Here is a 26784-nt window from a genome sequence, read left to right on the forward strand (position 1 = left end):
ACAGGTGTATCAGTGGGGGAAGTAGTGACCCGTACTAGCCCCCCTACCTGATATGCTGACAGCTTGGGATCGAATTCAGCTAGCAACAGGGATGACGCCGCAACCCCGAAACCAGTAAAAAACTGGAAGAGGAACCAATAGAAATACTTATCAGCTACGAGCCGGCCAGTGAATCTCTCTTGCAAAAGTAATGGAGAAGATCGTGTTTGCTACGCCGTCACACAGTTTCCGGTACGAACACCAGACTGGCGTCGGGACGCTGTGCCTGGCAGAGGTGAGGCGAGGCCTCACTCGGGCAGCCAGAGGGCGGAGGCGCGGCCCCCGGGCGGCCCTGCGGCTGACCGTTACAGGTGCGAGTCCGAGTAGACGGCGGGTGAGGGCGGGCGCGCGAGCGCCTGCGCCTCGAGCAGCGCGCGCTTCAGCACCAGCTCCTGGTCGCCGCTCAAGTTGAGCCGCGTGTTGGAGTTGCGCAGCGGGTGCGGAGAGCCGCCGCGCGGCTGCTGCTGGCTGCTCGAGCTGGTGGTGACTCCCTCGCTGGGCGGCGACGACGTGGGCCGCGGCTGCGCGTCCGACTGGGGCGCCTGCTGCGGACTGCCCGCGGGCCTGCCGGGCCCGTCCGAGAACAGCCCGGTCGCCGTCGCCGTCGCCGTGGCGACCGTGGCGACGCCCGGCGGCGGGTGCGGGCCCGCGTGGTGGTTGGAGCAGGCGTGGTTGGCGGCGGCGGCCAGCGGCTCCTTGCGGCCGCGCGAGGCGGTGCCGGAGCGGCCGCCGCGGCCCAGCAGCGCGCGCAGGTCTCGCCGGTACTGCTTGGTCAGCAGCGCGTACAGCACGGGGTTGGCGCACGCGTTCAGCGGGTAGAAGCACACCAGCAGGATCTTGGCGCGCGGCACGCCCAGCAGCGGCCGGCCCGCCAGCGCCGTCAGCCCGAAGAACGCCACCGGCGCCCAGCACGCGAAGTCCGTGAACACCAACAGCGCCATCCGCTTCGCCACCGTCGCGTCCGACCGCGCCGCCGCTCCTGCGGGCCGAGCCAATCAGCATCGTTACAGACACTGTCAGGGCCATACCGAGGGCACAGTCCGGTAGACGAAGGAAGTGCGGGGAAAATCGCGTAGCCATAGTGTTTCTACAGTGGTACAATAGAGTAACATTCACTACTGGCCATTAAAATTGCTACACCTCGAAGATGACATACTATAGACGCTAAATTTAACCGACAGGAAGAAGAAGTTGTGATATTCAAATGATTAACGTTTCAGAGCATTCACACAAGGTTGGCCCCGGTGATGATACCTACAACGTGCTGACATGAGGAACGTTTCCACCCGATTTCTCATACACAAACAGCAGTTGACCGGAGTTGCCTGGTGAAACGTTGTTGTGATGCCTCGTGTAAGGAGGAGAAATGCGTACCATCACGTTTCCGACTTTGATAAAGGTCGGATTGTAGCCTATATCGATTGCGTGTAGCACGACACTGTTGCTCGCGCTCGTCGAGATCCAATGACTTAGGAGAATATGGAATCAGTGGGTTCAGGAGGGTAATACGGAACGCCGTGCTGGATCCCAACGGCCTCGTACCACTACCGGTCGAGATGACAGGCATCTTGTCCACGTGGCTGTAACGCATCGTGCAGCCACGTCTCGATCCCTCAGTCAACGGATGGGGACGTTGCAAGACGACAACCACCTGCACGATAAATTCGACGACGTTTGCAGCAGCATGCACTATCAGCTCGGAGACCGTGGCTGCGGTTAATCTTGACGCTGCATCACAGACAGGAACGCCTGTGATGGTGTACTTAACGACGAACCTGGGTGCACAAATGGCAAACGTCATTTTTTCGGGTGAATCCAGGTTCTGTTCACAGCATCATGATGGTCGCATCCGTGTTTGGCGACATCACGGAGAACACACATAGGAAGAATGTATTCGTCATCGCCATTCTGGCGTATCACCTCGTGTGATGGTATGGGGTGCCATTGGTCACACGTCTCGGTCACCTCTTGTGTGCAGTGATGGCACTTTGAACAGTGCACGTTACATTTCAGATGTGTTACGACCCGTTGCTCTACCGAGCATTCGATCCCTGCGAAACCCTACATTTCAGCAGGATAATGCACGACTGATGCTGCAGGTCCTGTACGGGCCTTTCTCGATACAGAAAATATTCGACTGCTGCCCTGGCCAGCCCATTCTCCACATCTCTCACCAACTGAAAACGTCTGGCCAATGGTGGCCGAGCACTGGCTCGTCACAATGCGCCAGTCACTACTCATGATGAACTGTGGTATCGTGTTGAAGCTGCATGGGGAGCTGTACTTGTACACGCCATCCAAGCTCTGTTTACGGCCGGAGGTGGTTGTTCTGCATACTGATTTCTCAGGATCTATGCACCCAATTTGCGTGAAAATGTAATCACATGTCAGTTGTAGTATAATATATTTGTCCAATGAATTAAAATTGCTACACCACGAAGATGACATACTATAGACGCGAAATTTAACCGACAGGAATAAGAAGCTGTGATATTCAAATGATTAACTTTTCAGAGCATTCACACAAGATTGGCCCCGGTGATGATACCTACAACGTGCTGACATGAGGAACGTTTCCACCCGATTTCTCATACACAAACAGCAGTTGACCGGAGTTGCCTGGTGAAACGTTGTTGTGATGCCTCGTGTAAGGAGGAGAAATGCGTACCATCACGTTTCCGACTTTGATAAAGGTCGGATTGTAGCCTATATCGATTGCGTGTAGCACGACACTGTTGCTCGCGCTCGTCGAGATCCAATGACTTAGGAGAATATGGAATCAGTGGGTTCAGGAGGGTAATACGGAACGCCGTGCTGGATCCCAACGGCCTCGTACCACTACCGGTCGAGATGACAGGCATCTTGTCCACGTGGCTGTAACGCATCGTGCAGCCACGTCTCGATCCCTCAGTCAACGGATGGGGACGTTGCAAGACGACAACCACCTGCACGATAAATTCGACGACGTTTGCAGCAGCATGGACTATCAGCTCGGAGACCGTGGCTGCGGTTAATCTTGACGCTGCATCACAGACAGGAACGCCTGTGATGGTGTACTTAACGACGAACCTGGGTGCACAAATGGCAAACGTCATTTTTTCGGGTGAATCCAGGTTCTGTTCACAGCATCATGATGGTCGCATCCGTGTTTGGCGACACCACGGAGAACACACATAGGAAGAATGTATTCGTCATCGCCATTCTGGCGTATCACCTCGTGTGATGGTATGGGGTGCCATTGGTCACACGTCTCGGTCACCTCTTGTGTGCAGTGATGGCACTTTGAACAGTGGACGTTACATTTCAGATGTGTTACGACCCGTTGCTCTACCGAGCATTCGATCCCTGCGAAACCCTACATTTCAGGAGGATAATGCACGACTGATGCTGCAGGTCCTGTACGGGCCTTTCTCGATACAGAAAATATTCGACTGCTGCCCTGGCCAGCCCATTCTCCACATCTCTCACCAACTGAAAACGCCTGGCCAATGGTGGCCGAGCACTGGCTCGTCACAATGCGCCAGTCACTACTCATGATGAACTGTGGTATCGTGTTGAAGCTGCATGGGGAGCTGTACTTGTACACGCCATCCAAGCTCTGTTTACGGCAGGAGGTGGTTGTTCTGCATACTGATTTCTCAGGATCTATGCACCCAATTTGCGTGAAAATGTAATCACATGTCAGTTGTAGTATAATATATTTGTCCAATGAATACCCGTGGATCTTCTGAATTTCTCTTTCGTGTAGCAATTTTAATGGCCAGTAGTGCACTAAAAGTCTCCATCCATAGAGTGTGAGCGTGGAAAGGAGAGGGTTTGAAGGTCATCTTGTTCGCGAAATTTCAAACGTCTAAAAGTTGTCTAGGAGATTGATAAGACAATATTTTGAATGGCAACACATGTACTGAACTGAACCTTTCCTTTGATACAGCTCTTCGAATACTCGTTTGATATGTAAGTATTCTACTGGCTATTCACGGTGGAGGCGGAGGGGTGGAGGAGATGTTTACAATGGATCGGCTGATGTAATTTGATGTCTATCCTACCTCCGTGAGCTGGTCCGAGTCCGATTCACGTATCTGTGAGTGTTAAGGTAACGTGGTTGATTACACAATTGCAGGATAACCTGACATGATCTTCCTGTATGGCAAAACTCACTGTAATCGAAGAGCTGCTTGTTGCCTTTATCAAGATCGTAATCCTGAATATCTGACTCCATCGCATACCCTTTTCGCCACAATTAGGCCACGGGTGTGAGAAAAGGGTACCTCCACTTCACTACCAGCAGGCATGACTGTGGTACTGCAAGGAGGTGCCGCTCTCCCGAACTGGACGACAGCGCCTGTGAAAACTAATGAGCTTTCCTTACTGTTCCTTTGCTTATTAATAAATGGCTTTGTAAAACAAGCGATGTGCTGGATCACACCTATTAAATTACTTGTAAAATCGGTCACTTTACTAACACGTTTTCGAATAGTTATATCAGGGATATGTTACGTTTCCAGACATGGGTTCCTATTCAAAATATTGTCTACTCAGTTCGCTCTACAAGTTCTAGAAGTTTTAAGGTGAATTTTATGGCACCCTGTATATTCTTTTTAATAACTTGAAAATCGTGTCTTCTATCGGAAAGGTTTCCCCGTGCAAAATAAAACTATGTTACATTTGCCACAGTAACATCCCGTTCAGTGGGACTAATAGTTCCCATGGTACAGAGGATGGAAAAACCGGAGATTCGTTTAATGATAAAGAATTAATGTTTATCATTAAACTGGTCTTTCCCCTGCAACTTTGCTCATATATGTGTTTGACACGTATTTTGCAGACATCTCTCCTCCTCCCTCTCCAGCTTTACCTCCCTTTGCCCACTTCATCCTCCAAACTCGATATGCCCACCTCCTTCTTCCCACTGTCTCTCCATCTCCTATTCCCCCTCTCTTTGTCCATCTAAATCACCTCTTTCTCCCACCACATCTTCTTCCCCCCTCCCATTTGTCCATATCCTCCTCTTCTCCCTCTGTCTGTATACTGATCACCGTTTCACTGTCCACCTCATTTTCCACTCTCTAACACCCCACCTTCTCCCTGACCCCCCCCCCCCCCCCCCTTACCTCTCTCTTCTCAGCTGTGTCTATCTGCACATTTAGCCGCAGCTAAAGGAGGTCGAGAAATCAGGCCAATACTAATCCCACACAAGACGCCTATTATGCAGGGCAGGTTACATGTTGGGGAATGGAAATCGATTCTAGCCCCTGAGTTTAAGGCTGCACTGCAAAGAAGGGGGCGGCCGGAGTGGCCGAGCGGTTATAGGCACTACAGTCTGGAACCGCGCGAGCGCTACGGTTGCAGGTTCGAATCCTGCCTCGGGCATGGATGTGTGTGATGTACTGTGTTAGTCAGGTTTACGTAGTTCTAAGTTCTAGGGGACTGATGACCTCAGACGTTACGTCCCATAGTGCTCAGAGCCATTTGAACCATTTTTGCAAAGTAGGGTGACAAGACAGGCCGATACTCTTCCCAAACAATTTGCTTGTAAAGTAGGACAGCCTATGTGGCTATACTCTACGGACTGAAAAAACACGTTTTTGTCCACATCTCAGTTCCTATTGGAGCTAGGGGGGCTAATTGACTTGAGACCTGCTGTTCAGGTGCCAAATTTGGTTGAAATCGATTCAGAGGTTTGGGAGAAGATCCCAGACATACACACATACACGGTGTAAGTGGGTCAGGAACAAATATATTAAATGTGTGCACCATATACAAGTGTAGTAGAGCAATGCTAAGGAGTAAAATGTGATCTAGGGGTGTAGAACGGTGGAGCGGGAAGTGAGTGTGGGAGGGTGGGTGTCGAGAGAGTGTAGGTCGTCAGATTGTGCACATTCACTTCATAGGTTGGTTCTTTGATTTGTGTGGAGGGGACCAAATAGCGATGTCATCGGTCCCATCGGATTAGGGAAGGATGGGAAAGGACGTCGGCCGTGTCATTTCAAAGGAACCATCCCAGCTCTTGCCTGAAACGATTTAGGGTAATCACGGGAAACCTAAATCAGGATGGCCGGACGCGAGTATGAACCGTCGTCCTCCCGAATGCGAGTCCAGCGTGCTAACCACTGCGCCACCTCGCTCGGTCACTCCATAGGTAAGAAGACCGAAGAGAACGCAGGTAATTCCACACTCTACCAATCGCACTACGTCACAAGAAGCAATTGTGGGATGGTTTACAAAGCTATGTCGATCCTCCACTGCGCAGCCTATCTAAATGGAGTACAGATATGAGTTACTAATAATATTAACATAAGAAACTCCTTTGGACCTAATATATGTAAATCATTGTGCACAGTTCTACATTACTAGACTGCTAGAGACGTAACTGATACTTGGTCATCTCGTACAACAATTATGGGGTTCTTCCAGCAAAGATAACTTCCACTACCATGAGCGCATCTCGCTTTTAACTTTACAGACAGCACTTGTTGTGCCTTTCCCTTATGAGAGTGTTTATATAACGAAGTTATTTTCAGTTTATTAAATGAGTACTTATTTGCAATCGTTATCTTTTATGTAAAATACGCTCCTATAAATAATGGGTGAGGAGTGTTTAGCTTGTGAGTGTGATGTCATCAGTGACCCATGTCGTGTTGGTGGGAAAGTAATTGGATTGGTAAATTCTCTAACCGAATCAGATGTTCCAATATCCAACTTCAGAAAGTTGTATGGGGGCTTTCGCGGCGAACGTCAGCAATGAAATGATCTCAGACCATCGTCTGAATAATCGTGAATCGACAAGGTACTGTTCATAGTATTCCTCGAAAGGAGCTCGAGGTGGCCAGTTCGCATGCCTTTAGACCACCATGTCCTGGATGGTCGTGCGAGAGATAGTAACTAGAGATATGGGCATCGAGTCGTAGCGCAGCCAGTACATACCGTCATGGGGCCCCTCAGTCGAAACATCCCTAAATTACTTAAGGGTGGACGTCGGGATCTTTCCTTTCGGAGGAATGACTGATTTCGTTCCCAGATATTCCAAAATTCGAGGATATACTTAGTCTCTGATGGCCCAGTCGTCGACGGATGTGATATTCTAAACTACCTTCGCCCTCCTTTTGTTATTTCCACCGCTCCCTCGAATATAATGCCCCAGAAGCCTAGCTCTTAAGCCTGCTCAGAGTCACGGACGTGTGCTTGGCTACTGTGCTTTGCCACGACACAACTTTTTGCCTGGCTGAAGCAAATGCTTCTTCCGTTTTCCTAACAGTACTTCGAGATACAGTGTTCCGCGTCGCCCATGTACCAGCGTACATATTCGCACTCGAAGCTGTGGTATTTGATGAAACACTGTGAGTCGTTAATCCTAAATGTTCAATGGTATACGATCTTTATTTGCTATTTATCCAACGTCTTCGCAATCTCATTAGTTGACGGTGGGGTGCAAACGACCGACATGCTAAACTACCAATGTCTTTGGTAAAGTCTTAGTTGGCGATTGATATTTTCCGAAAAGATTTTGCTGCAACAAAAAACGGTCTTCGTTTTAATGATTTCCTCCCTAATTCGTTTATCATATCTGTGACCTTGTTTCACCTGCCTTCTGAAAATCTAGAAATATGGAATCAAACTGAGATCACTTGTCGGTATCATACTCACCTTCGTGATGATGAAGAACCAGTTGTGTTTCATATAATCGAAATTTTCTGCATTAATGATGGACCTCTTCGAGGTACGAGGGGCGTCTAATAAGTATTGTAACGCATTTTCCTAATTGGCCAATTTCGGTTGAAAAGTATTTGTGGGACATCGTAGAATGCTGTAGTATAATTGTACGATTGAAGAACAATCGCCTGAAGGAGTTACATCAATTAAATATATGGGAGCATGCATACAAAGCGATTTCAGGTGGAACGACGATAATAATAATAATGGCGTGTGACGAGGGCCTCCCGTCGGGTAGACCGCTCACCTGATACAAGTCTTTCGATTTGACGCCACTTCGGCTACTTGCGCGTCGATGTGGACTAAATGATGATGATTAGGACAACACAACACCCAGTCCCTGAGCGGCGAAAATCTCCTATCTAGCCGGGAATCGAACCCGGGCTCATAGGATTGACAGTCCAGCGTGCTGACCACTTTTTTTTTTTTAATTTCATTTTGTTCGTTGTCGTTCGTTGTATCTGATCGGGGCGGACGTCGTAAGACATCCTTTTAAGTTCGTTGTTGATCTATTAACTCAGTTTTTTTTTTATTACAGAGGGCGGCTAACACTCTGACCAAGCACGTTGAGGTACCGTGCCGGCAACCACTCAGCTACCGGGGGCGGGGAACGACGATTAAAACTAATCTCCTTAAGGGAAATGAAAGACTGAGGCTCACTGGAAGAATCCTGAGGAAGGCAGTCCATCCTCGAAGGAAGTAGCATGCAATATCGTCGTTCGACTAATACTTGAATATGGTTCATCAGCCTGTGACCCTAACCAGATAGTATTCATGGGGGACATAGTGATGATCTAGAATAGAACAGTGATCTTTGTCGCAGATTCATTCAGCAAGCACGAAAGCGTCACGCAGACGCTCAGCCAGCTCCAGTGGTAGACGCTACAAGGAGGTGTTGTGCATCACGGAGTGTTGGGGTTGGGTTGTTTGGGGAAGGAGACCAGACAGCGAGGTCATCGGTCTCATCGGAGTAGTTAAGGATGGGAAAGGAAGTCTGTCGTGCCCTTTCAAAGGAGCCATCCCGGCATTTGGCTGGAGCGATTTAGGGAAATCAGGATGGCCGGACGCGGGACTGAACCGTCGTCCTCCCGAATGCGAGTCCAGTGTCTAACCACTGCGCCACCTCGCTCTGTCCACGGAGTGTATCCCGGAGCGTACGTCCCTACAAGTGTAAAATAATATATTGCTATCTGCTACGTACCAGGTGCTCGTAAATAAACTGACGATGTTGCAAGTGCTGCAGTGCGATCTGTACACATCACTGAACGATGAAAAATTGTAGGAATGTTAATTAATCGGTGCGCTTGTTGAGTATGCTGAAAAAAATAATGCACACATCAAATACAGTTTTGCATCACCCCGGTTCCCAGAACTTCTGAAGACAGACGTTGCAGTGGATGATCGCTACCTACGGATTACGGCTTGCAGGTGCCCTGACAGCAACGCCACTATGTTGAATAATGGTTTTCGTGCAGCCACAGGACGTCGTGTTAGACTCAAACTATGCGCAAAAGGCTGCATGATGCGCAACTTCACCCCCGACGTCCATGGCGAGGTCCATCTCTGCAACCACGGCACCATGCAGCGCGGTGCACATGGCCCAACAACGTGCCGAATGGACCGCTCAGGATTGGCGTCATGTTCTCTTTACCGATGAGTGTCGCATATTCCTTCAACCAGACAATCGTTTAGGACGTGTTTGGAGGCAACCTGGTAAGGCTGAACGCCTGAGACACACTGTCCAGCGAGTGCAGCAAGGTGGAGGTTCCCGGCCGGCGGAGCGGTTCTAGGCGCTTCAGTCTGGAACCGCACGACCGCTACGGTCGCAGGTTCGAATTCTGTCTCGGGGATGAATGTCCTTAGGTTAGTTGGGTTAAAGTAGTTCTAAGCTCTAGGGGATTGATGACTTCAGCTGTTAATTCCCATAGTGCTCAGAGACATTTGAACCATTTGGAGGTTCCCTCCTGCTTTGGGGTGGCATTAAGTGGGGCCGTCGTACACCGCTGGTGGTCATGGAAGCCGCCGCAAGGGATGTACGATACGTGAATATCATCCTCCGATCAATAATCCAACCATATCGGAAGCACATTGGCGAGGCATTCGTCTTCATGTACAACATTTCGCGCCCCCATAGAGCACATCTTGTCAATGTCTTCCTTCAGGATAACGACGTCGCTCGACTAGAGTGAGCAGCATTTTCTCGAGACATGAACCCTATCTTACAATCGTGGGATACATTGAGAAGGACTGTTTATGGACGACGTGACCCACCAACCACTCTGAGGGATCTACGCCGAATCGCAGTTGAGGAGTGGGTCAACCTGGACCAACAGAGTCTTGATAAACCTGCGGATAGTATGCCACGACGTATACAGTAATGCTTCAATGCCAGAGGACGTGGAAACAGGTATTAGATGCACCGGTGTGTACAGCAATCTGGACCACCACCTCTGACGGTCTCGCTGTATGGTGCTACAACATGCAATGTGTGGTTTTAATGAGCAATAAAAAGGGCGAAAATGATGTTTATGTTGATCTCTATTCCAATTATCTGTACAGGTTCCGGAACTCTCGGAACAGAGGTGATGCAAAACATTTTTGATGTGTGTCGTTGACTTTTTGCGGCGAGGTGAAAATATGGCACTTTATGCAGTCATAATATGGTGTGGGTGCAGGAAATGAGTAGGAACGATCGAACATGTGTCAGTGGTCTTTCTGGCACGTTCATTAGGATATGGCCCTAAGTTACAACGTCTGTTCAGTCTGATCTCCCTCTCAGCGAAATGCTGCATTCGTAACACTGCATGGCCGACAGCTGCTCACAGCGTATCCAGTATAATTGGAGGGACATGTTGTCGTACGATGTGCTTCAGATCAGGAAGAGTCCTCATACATACCTGATAGACACGATCTTTCAAGTATCTCGTCAAGCAGGGGTACATGGAATTCTGATTCCAGCCTAAAATGGGCCGCAATATCTTTTGAACTGTTGGTGTGAGGAGAGACAATTCCAGAGACACAGCTGGAGGACTGACTGCAGAATTTGTGACATGTGCAGCTATGTCTGCTGTAGCTACAGCAACTTGACCAACTATTGCAATGGGAATGGGTCGCCGCCCTCTCCCTGGTGCACCGCCTAATTCACCAGATCCTTCAAATTTCTTAACCATATTCTGTGGTCCATTTATTGATATGTGGCTTCTTTGCAGCTGTTTCTGTAGACGATATTCGCGCTACTGTAGCCGTTCTGGTAGAGCCACTTTACTAGTAGTGTACGGTCTTTCTCCTCAGTAGCCACTGCGTATCACGCAGTAAACTTCAACCAGCTTAACCTTTTACACCAGAGTCACTTCCCAAAAGAAACCAACAATTATGACGAAGGAACACACAGCATACTGACACCGCACGAAACATTCTTGCCAGAACTATTATTTTACCAGAATAGTGCGACAGTGTACCAAGTAATTGACATAACTACGATGTTTCAACGTCCTTCGATGTATGTAGCCCGCTCTGCGCCACTCGGAACACCGGCAGTTTAATATCAACCACCAATGAAAAGAACATGGGGAGAGGAGTAGGTTGGAGCTCACGCATAGGCTCCCCAACAATCATTCTCAGTGCAGATAATTAGGTACTGGAGCAGGAAAGGGGAAGTGACAGAGGTGCACACAGTATCCTCCACCAAATATGACAGGGTGAACTGCGAAGTGTAACTGTATTGTAGCGGCAGAGCCGAGAGCGCCGCGAGCACCCACCGGCCCCGGCGGTGGCGTTCCCCGGGCCGACGCCCCTGCTGTCCATGCCGGCCGTCGTGGCGCCGCCGCCGGCGCCGCCGCCGCCCCGGCGCGTCCCGCCGCTCCCGCGGATGGCGCAGTAGATGCGCGCGTAGCAGGCGCACACCAGCGCGAATGCCAGCGCGTTCACCAGCAGCAGCGTCGCCAGGTACGCTGTGTCGCCCGCGTCGCGGTTCTCCATCGGCAGGCAGATGCTGCAACAAGCGCAGCCCCGGGGCTCAGGTAAGGGCAGTGCGCGTAAGAGGAAGGCGGCAGCGACTCAGGTCTGCATTACGTCGTGCTCTGGCGTCGATTGCTACCGGCCGTTCCTGTGTCGCTCCTTCCCAACGTACTCACATTGTTTTACGGTTCTCTCCATTACTCGAAGTCCGTTACTTATTTTACACTACTGGCCATTAAAATTGCTACACCAAGACGAAATGCAGATGATAAACGAGTATTCATTGGACAAATATATTACAATAGAACTGACGTGTAATTACATTTTCACGCAATTTGGGCACATAGATCCTGAGGAATCAGTACCCAGAACAACCACCCCTGGCCGCAATAACAGTCTTGATACGCCTGGGAATTGAGTCAAACAGAGCTTGAATGGCGTGTACAGGTACAGCTGCCCATGCAGCTTCAATACGATACCACAATTCATCAACTGGCGCATTGTGACGAGCCAGTTGCTCGGAAACCATTGACCACACGTTTTCAATTGGTGAGAGAGCTGGAGAATGTGCTGCCAGAGCAGCAGTCGAACATTTTCTGTATCCAGAAAGGCCCATACAGGACCTGCAACATGTGTTCGTGCGTTATCCTGCTGAAGTGTAGGGTTTCGCAGGGATCGAATGAAGGGTGGAGCCACGGATCGTAACACATCTGAAATCTAGCGTTCACTGTTCAAAATGCCGTCAATGCGAACAAGAACTGACCGAGACCTGTAACCAATGGCACCCCATACCATCACGCCGGGTGATACGCCAGTATGGCGATGACGAATACACGCTTGCAATGTGCGTTCACCGCGATGACGCCAAACACGGATGCGACCATTATGATGCTGTAAACAGAACCTGGATTCATCCGAAAAAATGACGTTTTGCTATTCGTGCACCCAGGTTCGTCGTTGAGTACAGGCGCTTCTGTCTGTGATGCAGCGTCAAGGGTAACCGCAGCCATGGTCTCCGAGCTGATAGCCCACGCTGCTGCAAACGTCGTCGAGCTGTACGTGCAGATGGTTGTTGTCTTGCAAACATCTACATGTGTTGACTCAGGGATCGAGACGTGACTGCACGATCTAGTACAGCCATGCGGATAAGATACCTGTCATCTCGACTGATAGTGATACGAGGCCGTTGGGGTCCAGCACGGCGTTCCGTATTACCCTCCTGCACCCACCCAATCCATATCCTGCTAACAGTCATTGGATCTCGATCAACGTGAGCAGGAATGTCGTGATACGATGAACCGCAATAGCGATAGGCTACAATCTGACCTTTATCAAAGTCGGAAATGTGATGGTACGCATTTCTCCTCCTTACACGAGGCATCACAACAACGTTTCACCAGACAACGCCGGTCAATTGCTGTTTGTGTATGAGAAATCGGTTGGAAACTTTCCTCATGTCAGCACTCTGTAGATGTCACCAGCGGCGCCAACCTTGTGTGAATGCTCTGCATATCAGAGCATCTTCTTCCTGTCGGTAAAATCTCGCGTCTTATCACGTCATCTTCGTGGTGTAGCAATTTTAATGGCCAGTAGTGTACATTTATTTTTATAATAGACGTTCATGTTAACTGAATCTTCCATCCGTTCTTGGTACAAAAACATTATAATAAATGTAAAGCACTAGTTTGCCTTTGTTCTACTGTATTTTAACGAGAATTGCAATGAGAGTTCACATCGAAAATTGGAAATTTATGGTAAGGTCTTATGGGACCAAACTGCTGAGGTCATCGGTCCCTAAGCTTACACACTTTTTAATCTAACTTACTCTAACTTACGCTAAGGACGACACACAGATTCATGGCCGAGGGAGGAATCGAACCTCCGACGGGGGAGAGCAGAGTTCACTTGATTTGAGTAGCTGTCGGAGGAGTCAAAGGAGAGCGTTTACATCAGATACGTAGGTTCATATTCAGTTTTATTGCGTGCCTAAACCGACCTATTCACTTCTTCCAATGCACATAGAGTTCTGTGCTTAAAAGCAATATTAGAACGATAAATGTCACTCGATTATGACTCCGTTTACCCTTGAAACAAATATAGGGTGTGTCGAAACTATTCGTTCAAATAAATACAGGCGGTAAAGAACACCAAAACAAATATATTCGATAAGCAACATATTGTCTCCGAAATCATCTTGTAATGCTAGGGAACATTTTATTAGTGCAGCTGACGTAAGTTATCGTATCGGTATCACTTACTGAGAATGCGTACTGACATTTAAAACTGTTCTGTGTACAGATGATTGACTCAAAGTCTGCTTGGAAAAACACCGATTCATTCGCAAACATCACCGCCTTTTGAAAACAACGGAAAACATTGAGCAGTTTACGTATACTGGCATGACTGACATGCATCTGATATACGGGTCTGCGAATGGACGTGGGCGAGCTGTAATGAGCTTTCCCAACCGATTGTTTCCACAATACCAAACATTCAGACGTGTGCATCGGCTGCTACGTGAAACCGGCATTTCCCATGCAAGTATGCACGATGCAGGATAGAATCGATCACTTAGAACTCCCGAAATGGAAGACGAGATTCTGCGGCATGCTCAGGACAATCCATCTACAATCACATGAAATATTTCAAGCAGCTTTGGCGTCAGGCATAAGCTTTTGTGGAATGTGATACATCACCAGCAGCTTCATCATTTCCATCTATACCGAGCGACAGCACTAGCACCTAAACATTGTCCCCAACGCGTGCGGTAGGGCAAAGGATCTTATAACAGACTGTCTTGCGCCCGTTATTTCTGGGTGAGGCCCTGTACGCCATCGATGCTTAGTTTACTCGTGAAGGTTGCTTCATTATCCACAGTTCGCATTTTTGGGCACATGTGAATCCACGAGATACTCGACCTCGTGCTCATCAACACCGATTCGGTGTTAATGCCTGGGCTGGCATTCTCAGCGGTAAGTCGATTGCACCATACATTCTTCCATTCGGCCTCAGTGTATGGAGGTATCGCAACTTGTTGGAACATGTGTTACCAGACCTGCTGGAGGGTATACCTCTGAATGTTAGACAAATGACGTATTTACAGCACGGAGGGGCACCTGCCCATTTCAGCATTGCTATGATGAATCATCTGAGAGACACATTTGAGAATAGACGGGTTGGCCAAGGCGGTCCTGTTTCCAGACCATCCCCGTCGCCTGACCTCCCGTACCTGGAGTTCTTCAAAATGGTTTAAATGGCTCTGAGCACTACGGGACTTAACATCTGAGGTCATCAGCTCCTATACTCAGAACTACTTAAACCTAACTAAGCTAAGGACATCTCACAAATCCGTGCCCGAGGCAGGATTCGAACCTGCGACCGTAGCAGCTGCGCAATTCCGGACTGAAGCGCCTAGAAACGCACGACCACAGCGGCCGACTCTGGAGTTCTCCCTCTGGGGGAGTATGAAGCAGTTAGAGTATGAAACCGGTCTACAGGCTAAGTAACACGCAACATGCCCCACTGTTGACGCTCATTGCTGTGCTGCTGATCCTCACTGCTTGTACATCTCTGTGAGGAGCTTTGATAAATCGATGTAAAAACGGATTTTTTTCATTGGCGCCTTTAGGTACGATCGATTCGGTTGCCTCCAAGACTACACGTTATGGCATCAGCTTCTTCGAGTAGAGGCAGTGTGGGGCACGTGAGGTGAACCACCACAGTGAGAAGTTGTATACCTAGGAGCCAACCACAACTTTCAGAAAGTGCAGAAGATGACAATCAGAGGGTATCTGTTTCCATGCAGCAACGAATACGAGAGTGTAATGGTGCCCTTTCGTGCGGTGCCTCATAATAATGTTGGTGACTGACATCGGCTATATGAAGCACCCAAAAGAGGGGAAGAAAACAAAATGAAGCTTCACAGGTGTAGAGGATATGTGATGTTACTTCAGTGATTGCAAAGCGGAGTAATACAACTTGGCCGTAGGAGCCCTCTTGTCAGTATGTCGTTGCACCCTCTCTGGACTGGATGTATGCACCAATTATGTTGGGAAGGACGTCATAAAGTCGTTGTATCGCCTCCTGGGGCAACCTGACGCACAACCGTTACAAATGGCCCTTGATATTCAGGACACTGCCACAGGGACACAGTCGGAGTACGAGCTACTCTGGCACATGTTCAATCAGGGACAGACCTGACGATGTTGCTGGCCACAGTATTTCCTCCACATCAAACTGAAAGTTTATAGGTGTGTGTCTTTCGCGGAAGAGAAGTGTCCTGTTGGAAAAGGACACCACGATGCTGTCACTTGGTAGGTAACATGTGAGAATATAGGATGACCGTGACGTACCATTGTGGCGTCAGAGTTGCTGTGACCTAAAGCCATACCCGATGGCTTCCCAAAGCATGACGGCAGAAGTAATACCGTTATTACTCTCTAAAAACAAAGGAATAATGGACCTCTCCACAGGTCGCCGTCACACTCGCCGACTACGGTCATCCAGGTTTGTACAGAACAGTGGTTCATCAGGGAACGTAATACGAAATGTTTCATCAACAGTTCACGCTTTCCGAGCCCGGAATCACTCCTAATGCAGCCGTCGACGTTGTAAGAAGAAAGGATGGATAAATAGCGTATTTGCCGACGGTGTGAACATGTACGAAGTTACGAGGAGTGTACAATAAATAATGCAACACATCGTTTTTCTCGGCCAGTTTCGCTTGAAAAAAGGTGGAATTTGTCGTGTGACATCGTGGTGTATTCCCACGTCAGCCCCCATAGTTCGTGAAATTCGAATAAATGTCGGTGCTACACGTAGCCCTCAACACGGCGTTTGTAACGGAGGCACGTTTCAAGCTATGTGCAGTCACTGAGTTCCCTTCAGCGGAAAACCATAGTCTCGCAGGTACCGATACGTGCTTTCTAATATAGGTGCTATCTAAGGAGACCCGGTAGCGAGCAAACACAAGGTGAGTCGTTGGGCGAGACGTCTGAAGGTCACACAAACCCATCCAATCTCCCACGTGCCAGCCGCCGCACACAGCTGTGACTCTTGTAATGTTAAAACCAGCAGACACTCTGATTCGAGGTGATCTATGAATCACAGTCTATCACCTCGCTGCTCAACTGGACGTTTCTGTTGGTACTGCTGACACCCTCGTCTACCGGTTGAGTAACTCAAAGGTGTGGAAGCTGTGTTCCTCTCCGCCTAACAGACGAGTATACAGAGCAGCGAAGGACTGTCTATGCGGAATTGCTCGTGCGTTACAAGTCTGATAGTTATAGTTTTTGTCGAACATCGTAAGAGGCGATGAAATCATGGGTTCATCGTTTCTAACCAGCTTTGGGGTGCTGTGATCAACTCAGAAGTGTATTATGCCATCCTCAGAAAATTGAAAAAACAACTTCAGCGTGTTTGTTGCCACAATGATGGAAACGAAATTTTCCTTCTCCAAGACAATGCGAAGCTTGTGAACCCGAAAGGAACTCATCCACTCTATAGCCAGGGTCTCGCATCTTACGACTTCTGACTATTTGGCCCAATGAAGGATGCCGCTATCGGGAAGTAGTACGTGAATAATGTGGAGGTTGTTGATGCAGCAGGACGCTGGCTCCAACATAGACCGAGCGAGGTGGCTCAGTGGTTAGCACACTGGACTCATTCGGGAGGATTACAGTTCAAACCCGCGTACAGTCATCCTGATTTTGGTCTTGCGTGATTGCCTTAAATCGCTTCAGGCAGATGCCGAGATGGTTCCTTTGAAAGGGAACGGCCGATTTCCTTCCCCATGCGTCACACAGTCAGAGTTTGTGCCTCTAATGACCTCGATGTCGACGGGACTTTAAATCCAGTCTTCCATCCTTCCTTACTTCCTTGTAACGTCGGCCAGCAAATTTGTACTATGCGGGCATACCAGGCCCTTCCAGTGAAGTTGTGTGAGGCCACCGCATTTAGCGAAGATTATAATGAAAAATAGGGTTTTGTAGCCGAAAGGGTGGGGAACAAAATTGTGTATTGGAATCCTGAATGAATCCAAACTTACTTTCAGGCAGAATTTAAAAAGAAAGTGTTGCATTATTTATTGAATGCCCCTCGTGCACTGTCGACCGATCATTCTTCTTCTTCGTTTGGCAGTGTATTTGGTTAGGTCTTGGTAGCGTAGTGCCATCCACGGAAGCCAGTGTTGTTTAAGACAACGTGAGCAGAAATGGGACGCGACTGCCCACCTGGTCCTGGAGTAGCCGCTGACGCCGAGCAGCGGCAGCGCCGCCATGGAGACGGCGTACAGCCAGCCGGCGGCCATGACGCGGCCCGCCGTGCCCAGCCGCAGCCGGCGGTCCAGGTGCAGCGCGTGCGTGATGGCGTACCAGCGCTCGCCCGTGATCACCGTCAGCGTGTACACCGACAGCTCCGACGCGAACACCGTCAGGAAGCCCGCCACCTGGCAGCCCGGGCCTGCAACGGGTACCACTCAGTGGGGCCTCCTCCTGAGAGTCAACTGTGCTACTGGATCGAGCCTGTGCTGGTTGGTCTAAGGAAACTCACAGATCAGAACGAACATATTTTCTTAAATTGATCTATATTAATGATAAATCTGTAAAATCGTCAAGTCTGTCTGTCTGTTTTTGAACATTACAATCTTCAAAATTATTACGCAAATTTTCAAGAGATTTTCGTAAGTAATTTGTGCATAGCTCGAGGCACCGTATAGGCTATATTCCATCATCTTCGGATAGCGGAGAAAAAGATATTCACATATATAATAAATTGTATGTGTGTGCGTAATTATATCCCACATCTGCTCCTTGCCAAGGAGTTAACTTGAACCCTCAGAAATAACATGGCTAGTTTAGAAACTGTGTAGCACGAGAATTTTATTGGTTTTAAGAACATTACCCGAACGGGAGAAAAACATTCAGTCTTTCAAAAAGTTGTTTACTCTTTGGCTTTTGAAAGTGATCATCTTTGTGAAAATTCTATTACTGATTGATATTACTATGTGATACGATTCAAACTAATGAATACAATGCTTATGGAACCTCCAATGTGTTTAAGCCATGTTTCCAGATTTTTTGTTGGATAATGTACAGATTGCATAATATAGTTACGATGTGTACTGTACAGTATTTTGGAACAAGAACACTTATGGACCAGCAAAAAACTTCACATATAATTTCAGATCTTTATCAAACTTTTCTTGCTGACAAACCACAAAAAATGTCGAAAGAAAAATGTTTATCGCTTACTATATTTTCGCTGTTCAAGCAGTAAAACTGTCCCATCACGCATGACATCATGATGTTTAAATGTACAACTTCTTTGCTAGTAACTTTATTCACAACACATTTAGCACATACTATCCTGAATGTACCTACAAAGTTCTATCGATGTACGACACAGTTCAGTAGACGTGAGGGAAGGAAGAGACGGACAGAGAGAGATGGGGAGGAGGTGATGGACAGAGGCAGGGAAAAGGAAGAAATGAACAAAGAGAGAGGGAAGAAGAGACGGACATAGAAAGGCAATAGAAGCAGATGGAATGACGGAAGGCGAGCACGAGTTGTGTAGAGAGACTGTAAGATGCAGATGGACACAGAGAGGGGCACTGAGAATGGGGATGGAGGAGGTGGGCAGGGAGCAGAGGGATTGGGGGGGGGGGAAGAAGATGAGAGGGGTAGAGGAGATGGGCAGAGAGAGGGGAGGGAGCAGATGGACTAATACAATTGAGGGCCAGAATGAGATTTTCACTCTGCAGCGGAGTGTGCGCTGGCATGAAACTTCCGGACAGATTAAAACTGTGTACCGGACCGAGACTCGAACTCGGGACCTTGTCCTTTCGCGGGCAAGTGCTCTACCAACTGAGCTACCCAAGAAAGACTCACGCCCCGTCCTGACAGCTTTACTTCTGCCAGTACCTTGTCTCCTACCTTTCAAACTTTACAGAAGCTCTCCTGCGAACCTTTCAGAACTAGCAATCCTGAAAGAAAGGATATAGTGGAGACATGGCTTAGCCAGGTCCCTAGTTAGGGGTCTGGGTCCGGCAGTTTTAATCTGCCATGAAGTTTCATATAATTGAAATAAATACATACCAGGTCAACGCCGGGTACCCAGCTAGGTAATAAGTAATCATATGGAATATTCATTCATCCTCATTGATCTCGTTCAGGAACGTAAATTAATGGGCGTTTTTGTACAGTTACAGTGACAGCATGTGCAACTTTATTTCTACTTTTCTCCCTGTTAGTGAATGTAGTAGTACGACAATGATCACAGATCAGTGCCGTAGTTCGGACCTACAGACGCTTAGGACGAACCTGCGTTGCCAGCTATACCACGAGAAATTGTCCGATATCTTACTTGCATTGATTGCATTTTAGAGCAATTTTCGAACTAAAAGCCTATAACGTAAAATTTAAGGATGATTATTTAGGAGAAGGTGGGTTAAGATTGGGTAATGAGCTGACATTGGATACCGTGTTTGTGATGTCATTATTTATGCCCTCTGGTGGAGAGATACAGAATTACATTCCACTAGTCAAGAAGAAAGAGCGACAGCGTTTTTGCTGATTAATGTCATCTTGATCTGTGATTATTTCATAGTCATTACACTTTTAAAAGCTCTAAGTCAGGAATATTACATGATTGCTAAGAATTTATGCTAACGGCCTTGCCGCAGAGCTAACATAGATTTCCATCAGATTGCCGAAGTTAAGCGCTGTCGGGCTGGCTAGCACTTGGGTAAGCGACCGAATGGGTCTGCCGAAAACGCTGTAGGGAAGCGGAGTGGAATCAGCTCTTCTGAGGGCAACTCAGGAGCAACTTAACTGAGAAGTACAGGCTCTCGTTACGAAAACTGACGAGGCCGAATGAGCTACTGACCACATGCACCTCCAGATCCGCATCCAGTGACGCCTATCTGTTGAGGATGACACAGCGGTCAGTCGGTACCGTCGGGCTTTTCCAGGCCTGTTCTGACGGAGAGTGATAATTTATTCAGTAACACATAATAGGGATTTGGTTCAACAACAGTGTGCTTTCGCTTCTTTTCATAACATCCGACCTCAGGGTAAGATCGGGTACTTTGAGTGGGGCCAAGAAAATTGAAAATTTTTGTTAAGGTTTTACTGGACCAAACTGCTTAGGTCATCGGTCCCTAAGCTTACGCACTACTTAAACTAACTTACGCTAAGGACCACACACACACGTCCATGCCCGAGGGAGGACTCGAACCTCCGTCGGGGAGAGCCGTGGGGGCAAGACCGACAGTACATGGTCTTACCAAACTACTTAATACGACACTCCAAACTTCTTTTACAAACTTTGCACCACAAAAACTGGGGGGAAGGTGGGGGGGGGGGAGTTATAAGAGCAAATGATTTGATTTTTTGTATGAAAGAACCTCTCATTAAAAAAACACTACAGCTATGACTTTAGAGGAGTAAGTTGTTATACCCAGTAAAAAATTATTTTTAGTAAACATGGCAACCTCTTGTTAAATAGTTCAGCTCCACAGGATGTTAGAGGATTAGCTACTCGATCTTACCTCTCTTTCCTCTACGCTCATAAAATTTTATTATACGATCTATGATCTAAGAATTCGATAAGACAAAAAAACTAAAACATTTCAAATCTTTAAGATATTTAATGCGATTTATTAAAATTGCTATGCAGGACCATATTTTTTTTTTTTAATGTTGAGATTCTTGTTGAAACACAGTCGCCCTCGCACGAACTTTGTTTCCAATCACACGCTTCCGTGCGCCACTCATGGGTCGCTTGTTCCTCGAGAAATCTCACTCATTAGCGTCTACGTCTCGTAGCTGAACGAATGCCGCGCGGGATTAGCCGAGCGATCTGGGGGGCTGCAGTCATGGACTGTGCGGCTGGTCCCGGCGGAGGTTCGAGTCCTCCCTCGGGCATGTGTATGTGTATTTGTCCTTAGGATAATTTAGGTAAAGTAGTGTGTAAGCTTAGGGACTGATGACCTCAGCAGTTAAGTCCCATAAGATTTCACACACATTTGAACAGCTGATAGAATCTTCGCAAAGCATCGCGAGCCATGTCGCTCGCTTATCTCCGAATTGTGACTGCCAATCAGGACGCAAACCGCCAGAATTCGTTTGTACAGAACTTTGTATGGTCGAATATAGTTTTAGTCTTGTCCGTGCATCTCTCTGTTTCGAGACGAAGAATCCAACCTGCCAATACAAACGACTTGATGATACCGCAGTTTGCTTAGTACATTCGCGTATCGTCTGCGTTGCTGGAGTTTGCATATGGTTTATAAATACGAAAAAACGAATTAATTTTGCACGTTATCTTTGCAGACATTCTATTTCACCGAAGAATGTGGTAGTCAGGATCTGATTGTAGTTCAAACATGTGTGGATAAGTGATCTATGATCAGTTCCTCATTTCAGTTTCCAATATGCCGCTTTGTAGTATTATTCTGAATTTTCTTTGTATGACCACGTGAGTTTGGGAAATTGAAAAAATTAGATTTGATGTACCGTATATATCCACGAGGTGTAATTCATTCTGTAGTCCAATTTTGATAATTATAATACATTTTCAATACATTTGGCGTCTCAGAATATATTACATTCCATACTTACCTTTCTCCACGACTCAAACCCCGTGTTCCTCACCTACGTATTTGCAAAAGAAACGTGCCCTATTCATTTACACTGCATTATTCACATCGGCGTACTGCTCTTGTTATGATTTTCCGTAAGACCTTCACAGCACTACAGTTAAGGGAACGTGATTAAGTATTACGAGGTATGCGGCTGAAGAATTAGCGTAACAGATTTTCCACCACATCAACTCATGAATTAATAGTATTTTCTTCCTGTAGTATAGGTCATAAATGGCAAGCATATTATCCTAAACAAGTCGAGCCAACAGGCAGAGCTTAATACGCAACACGAGTTCATTACTTTCAGTTTGCAGTCAGTATTCAAATATGCATTATCTGGAAGCACTTTGAACTCTAACACGCACCTGCAATTGCGAGAGTTGTGCTGTCTCCTACACAGTAATACCTATTTCAGTCACATTATATTTACAATGGTTTTATTCAATATCTTGAGGATAAATTTCAGAGGGAAAACCAGGTTCATAATAACGGATGGACCCAGGTCTGATAATTACAAGGACTGGCAGGCTTTGATTATCCATGCTTAAATAAATATTTGTTATTTTATTAAGTCGTATGTTGGAAAAATAAAGAAATGTATCTGTCAGGGAAATGAGAAAAACCAAAATAAACATGTTGGTAAAGCTGATTTTACCTACACTTCATTCAGATTGGATACTTTTCAAACTATCGGCCTTGAAATGAAAATTTTGAGTAAACTTATCTGTTAGCGCCTACTCGTCACACTAATGGAACTACTTATAATATCTCCATAACTAAACTGTTTGCGCGCCCCTGGTAGTTGAGTGTTCAGCGCGACAGAATGTCAATCCTAAGGGCCCAGGTTCGATTCCCGGCTAGCTCGGAGACTTTCTCTGCTCAGGGACTGGGTGTTGTGTTGTCTTAATTATCATCATTTCATCTCCATCGACACGCAAGTCGTCGACGTGGCGTCAAATCGAAAGACTTGCACCCCGTGAACGGTCTACCCGACGGGAGCACCTAGTCACACGGCATCTACTTTTATTTACGACACTGTATTAAAATATAACTTTCATTGCTAAGTGTACACGTAACGTTGATTCACTCTTCCAACGTAGAGATTCGAAGATTGTTTATGATTAGTTTGGAAAATGACCTTTGCGACTGCTGGCTGTTACCACAAGTGAGAAGCACATTCTTAGACCGACCTGGAACTACCTGACGTTTAATGGCTCGTTGTTTGAATGAAATAAAGTTTAGAAGACACCTATTATCACTAAATCGATTTCGATCTGTCAAAACTGCTTTAACTTTTTTTTAAAGTCTTAAATATTCTGACACCTGAAGTACAACACTTAAGACTGGGTGTTACAGAGAATTTTTCGCAAGGGCTGTTTCAGAGGTGAACGTTGACTTAATTCATATCAGCTGTCTACTGGAAAACTCAGCCTTATAAGCACATTTTTTTCTTTTTTTAAATTTTCGTGGCGTTGTGTGTCTATGCCTGCAGTCTAGGTAGCGTGCGTCTAGATGCGTCCGTGTGCTAGATCAGGCAGCTGTTAGAAAGGACAATATGAGAGTGTGAGTCCGCCTTCATGCTGAATACTTTTGTTTACTATCTTCCTCAAACTAGTTTCAGCGACAATATCGCCATAATTAAAGGAGTTTCCTTTATTCTAAGTCACTCAAAATTTGCACCGTTTCGAAACATTATTACATGTGTACTGTTCGGCTACAGTACTGTATTGCATGAATCTATACAACTTATAAGTATGGTTGTATGTATGCCAGGGGGTGGAACTGCAAATGACAATTCTTGGTACATTACCTTCCACACTGGGGCCATCACATTCTTAGAGGTCAGTAGAATTCCAACAATCTGGTCTTGGTGCCTTATTAAATGCCGGCCGTTGTGGCCGAGCGGTGCTAGGTGCTTTAGTCCGGAACCACGCTGCTAGTACAGTCGCAGGTTCGAATCCTGCCTCGGGCATGGGTGTGTGTGCTGTCCTTAGATTGGTTAGGTTTTAGTAGTTCTAAGTCCAGGGGACTGATGACCTCAGATGTTAAGTTCCATAGTGCTCAGAACCATTTGAACTGTATTAACTGCTCCTTGGAAAGAGTGTCCGCAACGCCATCACTGGCGATCTCCGCCAAAAGGGATGCCAATTCATCAAGTGTCCGGGGGACTGATGCCAAGGCTGCATCGTCCTGTGTGTATATTCCACATCTCCTCCTAACCCACTAGACAGACTTCAGCGAAACTTGGTACAGGCATCACTCACTGTCTGGAGAAAATTGCTGTGTGGTATGAACCACGTACCTATCAAAGGGGTGGGGGTGGAGGAGAACAGTAATGTATCTCACCACCCGCGAATTCCAGAGCGGGTACCAATTTTCGTCGTTTTTGTCGTCGTTCGGAGATAATGTGCTGCATGGATGGAGGTTCTTCGCCGACCTGTCCTGGAAACTCGTTCACATCACACGTTGAAGCTTATCGCGGATAAATTTGGGAATCTTCGCTTTGGCGCGGCAGATCACCGTCTGGCGATCAGGGAATGGTGGAAGCGCCATGAGTTCTCGGAGACCAATATAACAGATGAACGTCGTTTGTTGGTGCCAGAGTGGTCATTGCCTACCTTAACCAAACATTGCACGTCGTAAAGCCTATTTGACGCATTCGAACCACCATTAAAGGCATGATACATGTCGCAGCAATCGATGTTCGCATGAGGCCCACGTGCTTGCAACGAGTTGCCTACATTTCTGATCCTGTAGGAGTGTAAAATGCAATTTCCATAATCCCCAACTTCTCCACATCGTCTGCCGCTGGAGGCTGACCATGCATACGTGTGCACCACGTTCTGAGAAAGCAATGAGTCGGCGCTCTCCTGCTAGAATCGCCGTCACAAGGTCAGAGGAGGGGTAGATTTGATCAGGTCTGCCGATTGAGTTACTGGTCACATAAATCCAGGGCGATCACTATGGAATACCTCCCAAGTAACAGAAAGATGCAGGTGTTGTACGAAGAGACTCAGTTCAGGACACAGAGTGTAGTTTGGTTGTTAGTCATTCTGTGACAGCACGCTATCGAAGTCCCCCGCCAATTATGATCTGTTTGTAGCGGCCCAAGAAGAGAGGTGTAAGTTCTTCTGCGTAAAACCGTGACCGGTCTTATCTATTTCAGAAGGGGAGTAGGCATTAGATACTCGAGTACACAGCATATTGAATCCCAGTCCCCATGCCGATTGCAAGTGTACCACTTTGGGTACCTCTATTCCATCTCGCACAGGGACAGCCAATCCACTGCCTCCAGTAGAAGTCGGCGAAGGTCTCCACTCGAACTCCCTGCAGCAGAACAACACCCCCTCCGCCAGTCTGAGCATACTGCGGAGCAGTTGAATTTGATACTTGTGCCGAGAATGTTGAAACTGATGGAGACAATCTTGCAAGCTTGCTGCTAGTCTGCTGACGGTGGGACGTTCGTAACAACAAGGGAAGGAGCTGCAACGGCAGCGGCAGCTCGCCCACGTTGAGATGCCCTTTCATTTCTCTCGTTCCTGTGCCGCTGAGGCAACAGTCGCTTGTGCATCCCCTGCCGAAAGCTCGGGGAGCCTGGGTAAGATCTTCAGAGTCCTCCACAACGGGACTTGGTGGCTCCTGGGATACTTCTCATGATACAGGGAATCGTTTGTCGCGTTGGTCGGCAATCATCAGCTGCACGTTCGAGAGGAGCGAATCGGCGGTCGAGCTATGGAAGGACACGCCTTAGTATCCGGCTTGGAGGCGTCCATCGGAAGTTCATCGAGATGGTGAGAGATCGCCTCGGCTCGCGACTGTGTCGGTGGTCATTGGCTGAGAACATCTTCCGCTTCTTATGTCTCTTTGGGGACACAGTTTCCGAGAGTGCGTCTCTGTGGCAGATAACAGGAGTGAATCGCGGCATCCGAGCACAAAGGCGGCCGCGGACACAACCATCGCAACGACAACCACACCGCCATGAGGCCTCTCTTCACCTCCTTCTAGAGCCAGCGCGACGTGAGAGAGGACTTGTTAGGCGTCTCTTGCCTCTCGTCGTTCCGTCTTGACATCGCCTGTGTGGAAGATCCTGTAACTGATCGGGCTCGTGCATCTGACTGAGATCCGCTACATACGTGAGAGATAAATATGTTAGTGCGGTGGAAGGCATCAGATTCATTGATCCGAGCTGGGCATTCCGTCGCTGCAGACTCTGCGTGAACGTGGCCCTACTTTCCGAGCAGGTCTTTGATTGGCGTCATATATTAGGACAGCCCTGCATCTCTTGTATGTATATTCAACATCTCCTCCTAAACCACTAGATAGACTTCAACCAAAATTTAGTACACGTACCACTTACTGTCTACAGTAAATCACTGTGAGCACTCACGACGTACGATGCCCTTTACATCAACACCATGATCAAGTTGTAGACCCAT

The 26784-nt window shown here is 47.5% G+C and overlaps 1 protein-coding gene across 1 annotated transcript; it reads right to left on the reverse strand.

The window, feature by feature from the left end:
- Window positions 1-344: 344 nt before the first annotated feature.
- On the reverse strand, window positions 345-26784 carry LOC126353749 (thyrotropin receptor-like). Its single transcript, XM_050002843.1, has 4 exons — window positions 26736-26784; window positions 17937-18165; window positions 11592-11740; window positions 345-1018 (listed from the first exon to the last, which is right to left on the reverse strand). Exons 1-4 carry the CDS (start codon window positions 26782-26784, stop codon window positions 345-347), a joined length of 1101 nt encoding a protein of 366 aa, XP_049858800.1.

The sequence above is a fragment of the Schistocerca gregaria genome, chromosome 1 (genome assembly GCF_023897955.1).
Source record: "Schistocerca gregaria isolate iqSchGreg1 chromosome 1, iqSchGreg1.2, whole genome shotgun sequence".
Taxonomy (NCBI): Eukaryota; Metazoa; Arthropoda; class Insecta; order Orthoptera; family Acrididae; genus Schistocerca; species Schistocerca gregaria.